The sequence below is a fragment of the Heptranchias perlo genome, chromosome X (assembly GCF_035084215.1).
Source record: "Heptranchias perlo isolate sHepPer1 chromosome X, sHepPer1.hap1, whole genome shotgun sequence".
In the NCBI taxonomy this organism is placed as follows: domain Eukaryota; kingdom Metazoa; phylum Chordata; class Chondrichthyes; order Hexanchiformes; family Hexanchidae; genus Heptranchias; species Heptranchias perlo.
In genome coordinates, this window is record NC_090370.1 from 3,047,833 (window position 1) to 3,060,245 (window position 12,413).

Sequence of the window (12,413 nt, forward strand, 5' to 3'; positions counted from 1 at the left end):
ATATGTAAACATTTGTATTGGAGCTCAGTCTAGTTCAAGGAAACTTCAAAAGGAATTCAGTTCCCCCCACCACATCCCAGACCTAATTTTAATCCTTTTGCTGGTAATTTTTATTTTAAATGCAAAAGGATTCATTAAAAATAAATGGATTTGCAAAACCAGCATTGCCATGTGCTCCTCCCCTCCCCCATTTTAATAAGGGCGACCCGACATCAAACAGCATCATTGGGGAATGCACCAGAGGGGCACAAGACTCCTAAATTGGCAGAATTAGCTACAGAAACCAGTGCCCCAGCACCAAGTTAGATTCCACATCTCACTGGATGAGTGGCTCCCTCCCCCTTGCCATATCTCTATCCACAATACTTTAAAAATCTTACGTCTACATGCTCTTCCTGTTTGCAAAACCTTACTTCCTGCCGTCATATTTTTGTCACACTTTTGTGTCAACTTTTTCCCTTTATAAATTCCTATATCTGCATTTATAATGGAAACAGCCTATGTAAACTTGTTACACTGTAATTACACCCTCCCACCAGTGGTGGGGCTGCAGTGCCCCAGTTTGGCCTCTCCCTGCTCCTCAGCCTGTATGGTAGAGAAACCCTTATGCTCCAATCAACTCTACTTCTCTGTTTTTCCAAATTGTCACGCGTTTTGCTGTTTAACTATAAATAAGAATGTCAAATTAAAGTATTGTATAAAACTAAGGATAGAATGTATGGCTTTAAAATGGGGACTGAATTACAGCCACACGTCCTGGTCCAATTATCCTCTGCCCTCTAACCCTACTTCCTCTGAAGATACACTCGGTCTTGACTCCTTGTGTACAACACCATGGGAGATTGTCTAGTAATATATTAAATCTTGTGTGTGTCACACTTACTTCCTGTAACACTTTCCTTGTCACACTTTGTTGATAACCCCTATTGTTACAGAAGAGTGAATTCTCCAGCTGACTGTGAATAGCATCATGGCAGATCTGTGTGGAGTGTGTTTAAAAATGGTACATCTCACATACAAAATAAGTTTTAAAAATACACAGAAAGAAAGCGAGTCCATATGGAATAGGCAGAGAAATTCCCCAGCAATAGAAAATACCTTATTAACACAGAAGCCAGAATGTCTCCTTAAGCAATCTCAGTTTTAAAAATAAGGCAGACTTTTCATTCTGAGTCCTGACCTACAGCTCAGTGATCAATTCGACTCCTCACGAAACAATTACACTCTGAATGACCCAAGACTCTGTTTACTTAGCAACAATTGGATTTTGTGGCCTTAAAGAGACAGATTTCCATCTTAGCAGCAGAATAATATGGTATGGTATAACACCCCTGTCCTTATAAAGCAGTATAATGTACATATGCACATAAATATACATATATAAATACAAATGTCACACTCTAGACATCACATTTTGTTACAGATGCAAAACATTTAAGAGAGAGTCTGTCATTGAACTGAAGCCTGAAATTTACAACAGCCCACTGATTAATTTCAGCAGTTTATAAGTAGCTACAATTACCTGGATTGTCTACTTAGACCAGTGGCTTTTAAGGGCCAGGGCAGATTAGCAGCTAAACTTGTGCTGCAGGCCCCAGATTACCTGTGAAGAACGCCAAAGGATATCCACTTGTATACGTAAAAAAGGTCACAGACCAGATGTCACACTTTCTTACAAATGCAAATCAATGAGAGAAGGCCAATCATTTCAGACTTATGTCAACTGAATTTGCTGAAGGAAATTTGCAGAATGACCCACACCCAGAAATTTTCCTGGCAATCTGCAAACTTCCCTTATCCACAGGAATTAACTTGTAATTGACCTGAGGATATTTACAGCAAAAACACTTTTGTGGCCTTAAAGGGACAGGCCACTTTAAACACCGATCCACCTAGGCAGCAGAATAGTACGTTGTGTTACATTGTCTGATGCTCCTGCCCTTAGAAAACAGCACACGTCCGATTTACTAAGAGCAATGCCACAGGAGATCCACTAGCCCTTCCGTGAAAGTGGTGAAACCCCATTCCCTTTCTCGTAGTATTCACCAGTTTTTATTTTTGGGGCGGCGTGGGGGAGGGTAGAATCTTCTGCGTGTCTAGCTGAGGAATGGCAGTGTTGGGGGTGGAACACTATTCTGTGTGTCAGCATCAAGCACTCCTAGGTCAGGTCTTACATGGGTTCGACGCAGAGTAAAGTTGCCACCATTCACTAATTCAACAATATTCCTTGACTCCAAACTCAGAATAGTGCCCATACTGCACCTTTAAAAAATTTCCTCATGAACCATCCTTACCGAATCGCCGAATGAGACTGGAGAATTCAGTGGCAACTCATGCTGAATCAGGGTTCGTCAGTAGTGGGCCGTCACAGCTCATTGAAGCAGCAGTGGGACTGTCTCAAGCACATTTCAGGTCTTGTAGAATTCGCAGAGAGAGGAGAATTCTATCCCATCAGCAAGGGCTAGATTCAAATCCAGCACCCAGAGATCATCCATGCCTTTGTTACCTCTAGATACAACTATTCCAATGCTGTCCTAGCTGGCCTCCCACCTTGCTCCCTCTGTAAACTTGAGCTCATCCAAAACTCCTGCTGCCTGTATCCTAACTCGCACCAAGTCCCGTTCACCCATCACCCCTGTCCTTGTTGACCTACATTGGCTCCAGGTCCAGGAACACCTCAATTTCAAAACTCTCATCCTTGTTTTCAAATCCCCTCCCTATCTCTGTAACCTCCTCCAGCCCTACAACCCTCCCAGATCTCTGCGCTCCTCCAATTCTGGCCTCTTGCGCATCTCCATCATTGGCGGCTGTGGCTTCAGCTGCCTCGGCCCTGAGCTCTGGAATTCCCTCCCTAAACCTCTCTCTCCTCCTTTAAGATGCTCCTTAAAACCTACCTCTTTGACCAAGCTTTTGGTTACCTGTCCTAATATCCCCTTAAGTGGCTCTGTGACAAATTTTGTTTGATAACACTCCTGTGAAGCGCCTTGGGACGTTTTTACTACATTAAAGGCGCTATAGAAATGCAAATTGTTGTCTAACATTCTGTGCCACCCAGTTTCTATTCAAGCGTGGCCATTACTAGACACAGGGGAGTCAAAACGTTTACTGCGCAGAAAAGGCTGCTCATTGCTACATGCACATTAAGTGAACAGGCTGAATGGGTCATTAAATGATCGTGCACACACGCTGAAAGGGATTAATTTGCAAACACTGTGCAGCACGGAAGTAATGAGATAGGACAATGCTACGTAGCTACAGTACTGGTGCTGGATCTGTAGTGCTGGGAATGGTAATGATTATAAACAGGAGCAGATTTCCCTAGTAGATTCTGGCTCCAGGCGCTTCCCGTATAAATTTTGATTTTCAGCGACAAGAAGCTCCAGCGAGATCCAGAGTTTGACTTGAACATTGGGCGAGATTTCACTCCCATGAACTACAAGTGGGCCTGAAATCTATGTCAACTCAGGACTGGTGTCCTGCTCTACTGAGGCCATGTGCAAGGAGAGCAGCCATGGGAGCAGACGAAATTCAGGAGGGAGTTGGTAACTGCTCTCCCCTCATAGCCTGTATTTCACCCAAGGCGATGGGCACCAAGACCGGGCAAAGCTGCCACAGGAGCTGCACTGATGGGTCTGTGTGTGTGTTTGTGTGTGTATGGAGCAGTGCTGAACCAGGCCCTGATTGGGGCTGATCTGTGATGCTCCCCTTAGTCGAACAGCCAGCTGGCACTTGCTGTCCAGATTCGCACCTGACGAAAGACCACTTGGTTGCAGTACGAGAGAACTGCCAAGGCCCGTGGAATCACACCAGAAACGGTGCCTTTCCGGATAGGACTGGGAGAGAGTTGGGGGCGAGGCTAAGGGAAGAAGAAAAATCAGATAGTGAAATACATCACTCAGAGGAATTAAAAATAGCAGGCATTAGTGGATGGTTTGGAATTCCAGCTTGTTATAAAAAGGTCCCAGCAAACCGAGCTGGCTTTTGAGGTATTTTGCTTGTCTGGATTTCTGTAAACTGCTGATCATAAAGAAATACCCATCTCGTACCTCAGACTTAATTAATCGCTGACAGGCATTTGAATCTAAATTAATGTTCTTGTTCTTATCATAGTATATTAGGTTCGGCACAGGAGGAGGCCATTCGGCCCATTGTGCCTGTGTCGTCTCTTTGAAAGAGCTATCCAATTAGTTCTAGTCCCCTGCTGTTTCCCCATAGCCCTGTAAATTTTTTCCCTTCAAGTATTTATCTAATTCATTTTGAAAGTTATTATTGAATCTGCTTCCACCGCCCTTTCAGACAGTACATTCCAGATCATTATAACTCGCGGCATAAAAAAATGTTTCCTCATGTCGCCTCTGGCTCTATTGCCGATCACCTTAAATCTGTGTCCTCTGGTTACCGACCCTTCTGCCACTGGAAACAGTTCCTCCTACACCCTCTCTAAGGCCTTGATATCCTTCCTAAAGTGCGGTGCCCAGAATTGGAAACAATACTCCAGCTGAGGCCTAACCAGTGTTTTATAAAGGTTTAGCATAACTTCCTTGCTCTTGTACTCTATGCCTCTATTAATAAAGCCTAGGATCCCATATGCCTTTTTAACAGCCTTCTCAACTTGTCCTGCCACCTTCAAAGATTTGTATATGTGAACGCAATTTATCAAAAAGATCAGTTCTATTACAAGGCTGTAGTGTTGTTGAGGAGGGTCTGGGATTGTCTGGGCTGACAACACACTTTGCGGAGTACGGAGCACGCAAATATCTGGGCAACTTCTTTTATACTTGTATCAGGATTGTGTCTTTTGTTGTCCGTCCCTCTGATTCTTCTGAAGTGGTTGACCCAGGGTAAGGACACCATTACACTGGTCCAAGTAACCCTCCTGCTACCCCACCCTAGTCACCATTCTTCAAGTGCGAGTCTCGACAGTGAGTGGTGGCAGACTATTCTACCGTGGGGGGAAGCCCACCCAAGCCTGATCCTGTCCTCAACCCGATGTCCACATGCTTGTGCTTTCCAGCGGAAGCCACTGGATAGCAACCAGGAGAGTGGAAACCCTGGCTGACTTCCCCCGCTGCCTCCCTAACCCAGTTCAATCATAGTGCCTCTACTGCACACCCCAGCTGAGATCAGCTAGCAGCACAGATTGGAGATGAAAACCTGGGACCTCACTGGTTTGCACAATTCAGCCGGGCATTGCATTTACCGACTGAGGAAGCTGCTTAGGATTGTGTATTTAACCAATAAGGAATCCTGTACAAATGGGAGGCCATTTTAATAGATTAGGACTTTCAGGCCTGGATTGGGTACGAGTTTATTGGGAGTGAAATACAGATGGACGCCTGTCAAAGTAAAAGAAAGAACAAACTTGCATTTACGTAACGCCTTTTACAATCTCATGACGTCCCAAGGCACTTCACTTCCAATGAAGTAGTTTTTGAAGTGTAGTCACTGTTGTAATATAGGAAATGCGGCAGCCAATTTGCGCACAGCAAGCTCTCACAAATAGCAATGTGATTCTGACCAGATCATCTGTTTTTTAGTGATGTTATTTGAGGGATAAATATTGGCCCCAGGACACCAGGGAGAACTCCCCTGCTCTTCTTTGAAATAGTGCCATGAGATCCTTTACACCCACCTGAGAGGGCAGACGTGGTCTCAGTTTAACGTCTCATCCGAAAGACAGCACCCACTCAGTACTGAACTGAAGTGTCAGCCTGGCTTATGGTGCTTAAGTCTCTGAAGTGTGACTTGAACCCACAACCTTCTGACTCGGAGGCAAGAGTACTACCACTGAGCCAAAGCTGACAGGGCATAGTTGGAGGTGAGTAAACAAGACACAAACCTCATTTTGCATCAAACGTTTACTCCCTTCTAAACAAAGGTGTTTACAATGTCACTACATACAGCCGCCAGAGGAAGTCTTACCCTTGAAGATTTAATAGGACACACAGCACAAAAGGAGTGAAGCACATTGTACATTAGTACAGTGGTTCTGGTACTGGAGCAGCAACCCCGAATCTTCTATACTCGAGCCCCGGTATCATTCTGGTGAATCTGCACTGCACCCCCCTCCAAGGCCAATAGGAAAAAGAATTGCACCCACCAATGGGGTGACCAGAGGTACTTACACCAGAAGACGGGAGGATGATCAACGATTGTTCGCTAAACTGTACCAGTTTGGAGTTGGATTGATCACTTATTAACCCATCTTACTCCTCGTTTCCTGGAAATATTTCCACATGATTGACTTCTTAAATTGTCGTGAATGGCATCACATCAATTTCCAGGAAAGACCAGCATCCTGTTAGTCTGCAGACTGCACCTTTGCAGCTGCTGCGGCTGTGCAGTGTGGGCACTCTCCTGACCTTTTGTCTGGCACACAGCCTGGGCACTATGCCATCGTGTATCAGCAGGAATTCGGCCCACCTGCTCAACCTCGATTTCAGCCAAGGTAACTGGAGCATCACAGGCTGTTGATTAGCAACCCTCTTTGCCACAAATGCCAATTTAATGGCCAAAATCTGGGCAAAATGAAGAAACGCTCTCACTTTGCTAGCTGCACGGGTCTCCATCATGCTGGAGAGCTTCTGTCTCCTGGCTGTGTGAAGCCCTGCCCAGCTGCACAGAGGTCCGACACTCGTGATCAACAAGTGATGAGTAAAGACACCAAGCCAAACCCGGCCGGCCATCGATATTTACTGAGTCTCATGCGATTGCGTTCTGTGCACCTCGAGATTGCTCTCTGCTGTGTAACACTTTCAGCTCTTCTACCGTGCACCAGGGAAAACATTTGTGTAACCCAAATAAAGAAAATCAAACCAGAAAAAGTCATTAAAAACAGAACCAAATAAGTCAAAGGGGCTGAAATATGATTGTGCGATATTAGTAACGGACATGTTGACAGGTCTGTATTAAATTCCTCTGTCTGCTACAGTGAAGCCTTTGTTAAAACATATATAGGAACTTTATCCTGGATTGTATTCTAATATGGAATATATATATTTTTTACTATATATATATATATATATATATATATATTACATATTAGAATACATTCTGTAGTACCGAGATAGGGCACTTGTTTACATATAAGATGAAATGGAAAAAAAGTGGCCTATGACAGATGTCAGGTTGATAACACGAGTGAGAACCAGGCTGAATATAGAAAGTTCAGAGGGGAAGTGAAAAAGGAAGAGAGAGTATGAGAATAGACTGGTGGACAACATAGAAGGGAATCCAAAAGTCTTCGACAGGCATATAAATAGTAAATGGGTAGTAAGAGCAGGGGTGGGGCCGATTAGGGACGAAAAAGGGGATCTACTCATGGAGGCAGAGGGGATGGCCGAGGTACTAAATGAGTACTTTGCATCTGTCTTTACCAAGGAAGATGATGCTGCCAGAGTCTCAGTAAAGGAAGATATAGTTGAGATACTGGATGGGCTAAAAATTGATAAAGAGGAGGTACTAGAAAGGCTGGCTGTACTTAAAGTAGTTAAGTCACCCAGTCCAAATGGGATGCATCCTAGGTTGCTGAGGGAAGTAAGGGTGGAAATTGCGGAGGTACTGGCCATAATCTTCCAAACATCCGTAGATACGGGGGTGGTGCTAGAGGACTGGAGAATTACAAATGTTACACCCTTGTTCAAAAAAGGGTATAAGGATAAACCCAGCAACCATAGGCCAGTCAGTTTAATCTCAGTGGTGGGGAAACTTTTAGAAATGATAATATGGGACAGAATTAACAGTCACTTGGACGAGTGTGGATTGATTAGGGAAAGCCAGCATGGATTTGTTAAAGGCAAATCGTGTTTAACTAACCTGATAAGAGTTTTTTGATGAGGTAACAGAGAGGGTAGATGAGGGCAATGCAGTTGATGCAGTGTATATGGACTTTCAAAAGGTGTTTGATAAAGTGCCGCATGGTAGCTTATCATCAAGATTGCAGCCCATGGAATAAAGGGGGCAGTAGCAACATGGATACAGAATTGGCTAAGGGACAGGAAACAGAGAGTAGTGGTGAACGGTTGTTTTTCGGACTGGAGGGAGGTGTACAATGGTGTTCCCCAGGGGTCAGTGCTGGGACCATTGCTTTTCTTGATATATATATTAATGACTTGGACTTGGGTGTACAGGGCACAATTTCAAAATTTGCAGATGATACAAAACTTGGAAGTGTAGTGAACAGTGAGGAGGATAGTGATAGACTTGAAGAGGATATAGACAGGCTGGTTGCATGGGCGGACACATGGCAGATGAAATTTAACGCAGAAAAATGCGAAGTGATACATTTCGGTAGGAAGAACAAAGAGAGGCAATATAAACTAGAGGGCACAACTCTAAAAGGGGTACAGAAACAGAGAGATCTGGGGGTACATGAGCACAAATCGTTGAAGGTGGCAGAGCAGGTTGAGAAAGCGGTTAAAAAAGCATACAGGATCCTGGGCTTTATAAATAGAGGCATAGAGTACAAAAGCAAGGAAGTCATGATGAACCTTTATAAAACACTGGTTTGGCCACAACTGGAGTATTGTGTCCAGTTCTGGGCACCGCACTTGAGGAAAGATGTGAAGGCCTTAGAGAGGGTGCAGAAGAGATTTACTAGAATGATTCAAGAGATGAGGGACTTTAGTTACATGGATAGACTGGAGAAGCTGGGATTGTTCTCCTTGCAACAGAGACAGTTGCACGTAGATTTGATAGAGGTATTCAAAATCATGAAGGGTCTAGACAGAGTAGTTAGAGAGAAACTGTTCCTATTGGCAGAAGGGTCAAGAACCAGAGGGCATAGATTTAAGGTGATTGGCAAAAGAACTAAAGGTGACATGAGGAAAAACTTTTTTTTACACAGCGAGTGGTTAGGATCTGGAATGCACTGCCTCAGGGGGTGATGGAGGCAGATTCAATCACTGCCTTCAAAATGGAACTGGATTAGTACTTGAAAGGAAAGAATTTGCAGGGCTACGGGGATAGGGTGGGGGAGTGGGACTAGCTGGATTGCTCTTGCACAGAGCCGGCGTGGACTCGATGGGCCAAATGGCCTCCTTCCGTGCTGTAAACTTTCTATGTTTCTATGATTAGTATTCACTCTATTGGAGTGAGATAGGGAACTCCTATATATTTTAGAATATGCTCTGTGGTACGCAGATAGCCCTCTCCTGTATAGATTAGAATACATTCCACAGTACCGAGATAGGTCACTCTTGTATATATTAGAATACACTCTATGGTATCGAGCTAGGGCACTGTGTATATATTATATCCCAATAATTCCCTTGGACCTGTGTTTAAAGCTCGCCGAAAACTCTAGGGACACCCTCCTAAAAAACAGAAATTTATTTGCAGACCACCATTTGCATATAAATTAGTTTTCTCCCAGTTCGAGATGGGAGAAGAAGAAAACAGTGACATGCATTAAATTAAAGGTGAAGTACACAGAGAACTTATTGCCGAGATCCCACAGCATCTTGGAACTGATGTTCGTTATTGCACTTTTTTTTCTGGCAGTTTTTAAACAAACTATCTTGCGTTCCATTTTTCTTCGATTCAGTTTTTTTCATTTCATTTTTTCTCCCCCCCCCTTATAAAACACTGGGTCTGGGGTTTCTGAAGTGAAATTTTAAAAAAATGTTTAGAAAACAATGGAAGATGGCGAATTCCAGGCGTAGAGATTGGGGCCTGTGCTCAGGCCTGGTGCGGTCCATCACACCAAGCCTACTGTTGTCATTCTGAGTCTCCAGTTAACTTTCTTTCACAACCCCGGTGGCACTTTTTTTTTGTGTGTATTCTCTAAAGTTTTCGCTTTTTAAGTGATATACAGTAAGTGGTCCTTTTCATTTTGTTTCAGACAGTTGTAACACGCATGACCAGCTCTCTATTTGAGCTGTTACTATTCTGATGGTTGTTAGGCCTCAGATAGCTGAGAATGTGCAGGATGGTATATCCACAGTGATGATTCAAAATGGTTCCCGTGCGCTGATTGGAACGCCTGTCATTGTTTGATGAGTGGTTCGTCCGTGAATTCCTTCCCCCTATCTTGCTTGTCCCACTAATGGCTTCCCCAAGGTCCTTGGACTTTTCATAGTTCAGTACCTTCCACTGCTGATTAACAGCCTGCCAGCGCTTAAAGATTCGGTACACAGACGATCCCTCGTGAATGATGAGGCCTGGAAAAGAGCATTCGAATTTTTAAACTCAAAAACTTCAATGTCATAAAATATGTTATCATCATTTAGCAGTAATGAATATTTCAGGGCTACTTAGTCTCACGACAAGCCACAAACATTTTGAAATGCCTCTCCGATCTAAGTGTCTCTAGTAGACAGTGCAGCTTGACTCCCATTCAGTTGACCTAAGCTTGAACCTTGACCTTCACTATCATTCAGCTTGGAGATTTTAGCAACTCTCAATTGGGCCCACTGGATACTTTCTTTCATTGACTTTGTAAGATGAATAAATAGGTGGGGAAACATAGCATGGGCTAGAGATGGGACACTTATTTAGCCGTAAGGCATGATTGCATTTCGATGAGTGCCGTCGACAAGAGAGGCAGGTCTCCTGCTGTCGGCCACATTTCGGAGAATAAGCCTTGCAGGGATTTGATGGTGTTGTAGACTCGAGGTTAAATGAGGGCAACTGGTGTCAAGATGGCAGCATTTCACTATAAATGGGGTGTCTGTTTTACACAGCAGAGTTCAGAAGGCCTACACAAATGGACACCCCAGAACAAAGCTAAATTGGGGAAGGGAGGGGAGGGGAGAGATGCATGGAAATCACTCCCACAACCCCTGTGACTGGGACAAAAAAAAAATCAAAGCAGAGTGTAAGAGCACCTTTAGTCACTAACTCTTCTCTAAAGGCACAGTTTGGAATTTAGTGTTCCGTTGAGAGTTGCCAACCTTCCAGGATTGTCCTGGAATCTCTAGGACACTGCTGCGAGCAAACTCAGGGGAAAAATCATTGGGGCATTAAACACATTGTGTTTTTTTCATTTTCTTTGAATACTTTCATTTATTAGTTATGCAAATATTGGAGATGGGGGGAAAAAGGCTGTTTCACTAACAGTCAAGATTAATCCAATTGGGTAACAAAGAGTCTGATCCTTTTCCAATTGGCCGTGGGAAGGCAGTGTGTCTGGAGGATGGACCAATGGCAGGAGTGTGGGGGTGGGGCGACTCGAGGTGGGAGGTCATGTGATGAAATCTCCAGGAATTCACCCAGAGTTGGCGACCCTATTCCGTCTACCCTGGTCCTTAGGATACAGGGGGCGGAGTATCAATAAGGAGTGTGCTGAACAGCCAATAGGTGGTGGGATAGATGGGGCTCAACCTGACCCCCGCCCCCGCCCCGAGTCCAAGCCTCTAGGTGTGATATCTGATTCAGCCCTCTTGCAGTAATGAGGAATGCACCTTTAAATGATCTCAGGGAATTCCAATCAATCATTCAGAACTGATTGTTTATCAGCTGCTTTGCATTTTATTTGGGACTTAAGGCGAACTCTATTTCACAGAATGACATTGTCAGTCCCAAGTGCTGTTGGGTTTCTTTTATAACCAGTGTCTCAATCACTTCTCAACACCCTGTTTTAGGCTTGAAAACTGCTAGTTAGACAGTCTTCAGGGGCTGACTTGTGAGTACACACCGACGACAGGGAACTTTGCACACCAGCTCTGCATCTCAGGCAGGAGAACGGAAACGGTCCTTGGGGCTCAGTGTCAATTTTTGTTTGATTACGCTCCTGTGAAAGCGCCGTGGGACGTTTTCCTACGTTAAAGGCGCTATATAAATGCAGGTGGTTGTTGTTGCTGGATGCAGTCGAGATCTCTGTTCTATGAAGTTGAGTGTTTTAGATTAAATTAAGCTAACAGCCGTTCTGCATTTAGCAGCGTCTTAGAGGAAACGATGAAAAATGGTCATTGCTCTGGATTTTCAATCCAACCATGGCATCTTGAGGATCTAATTACTTGATTGAGAGGAAAGTGGAGTGTGCGGCCATGTGTGAAATGAACATTTAAGATGGTGGCTGCATAACCAGCATCTGGAAGTACAACAACAGCACACCTGAAAGGCTATCACTTTGAGATTAGTCCATTACCAGAACTGAAAATATCCCAGGCCATCCATCACGCAGTCATCTCCACCACCACCCCTAGGGGGCGTTGCTGGCATTGCTCAAACCGCACAAAACAGGCTGTTACTTGGCAGCCATTTTGCCAGGAATAACCGGGGAGGATGATACATTTTATCAGGTCATTTTAAAAATGATTTTAAGGGCAAATATTGGTGTACCTTAATTCTAATAATGCCAAATTGATCACTATTGGTTCCCCAGGTAAGGACAACCCCCTCCCCCATGGATACCTGTTATACACGTGGGGTACGGATGTCACAGTGGGTTACAGAACTGTACTTTCACCACT

The 12,413-nt window shown here is 44.2% G+C and overlaps 1 protein-coding gene and 1 long non-coding RNA gene across 2 annotated transcripts in view; one reads left to right on the plus strand and one right to left on the minus strand.

Annotated features, from left to right (window-relative positions):
• Positions 1 to 12,413, plus strand: part of LOC137307157 (uncharacterized) — a 70,647-nt gene that overhangs the window by 33,442 nt on the left and 24,792 nt on the right. The window lies entirely within an intron of this gene.
• marchf9 (membrane-associated ring finger (C3HC4) 9) overlaps positions 9,317 to 12,413 on the minus strand; it is a 41,534-nt gene continuing 38,437 nt past the window's right edge. Inside the window, exon 4 of the mRNA XM_067976492.1 lies at positions 9,317 to 10,160. Within this exon, the coding sequence (XP_067832593.1) occupies positions 9,838 to 10,160 (323 nt within the window). The 3' untranslated portion in view covers positions 9,317 to 9,837. The remainder of the gene's footprint in view (positions 10,161 to 12,413) is intronic.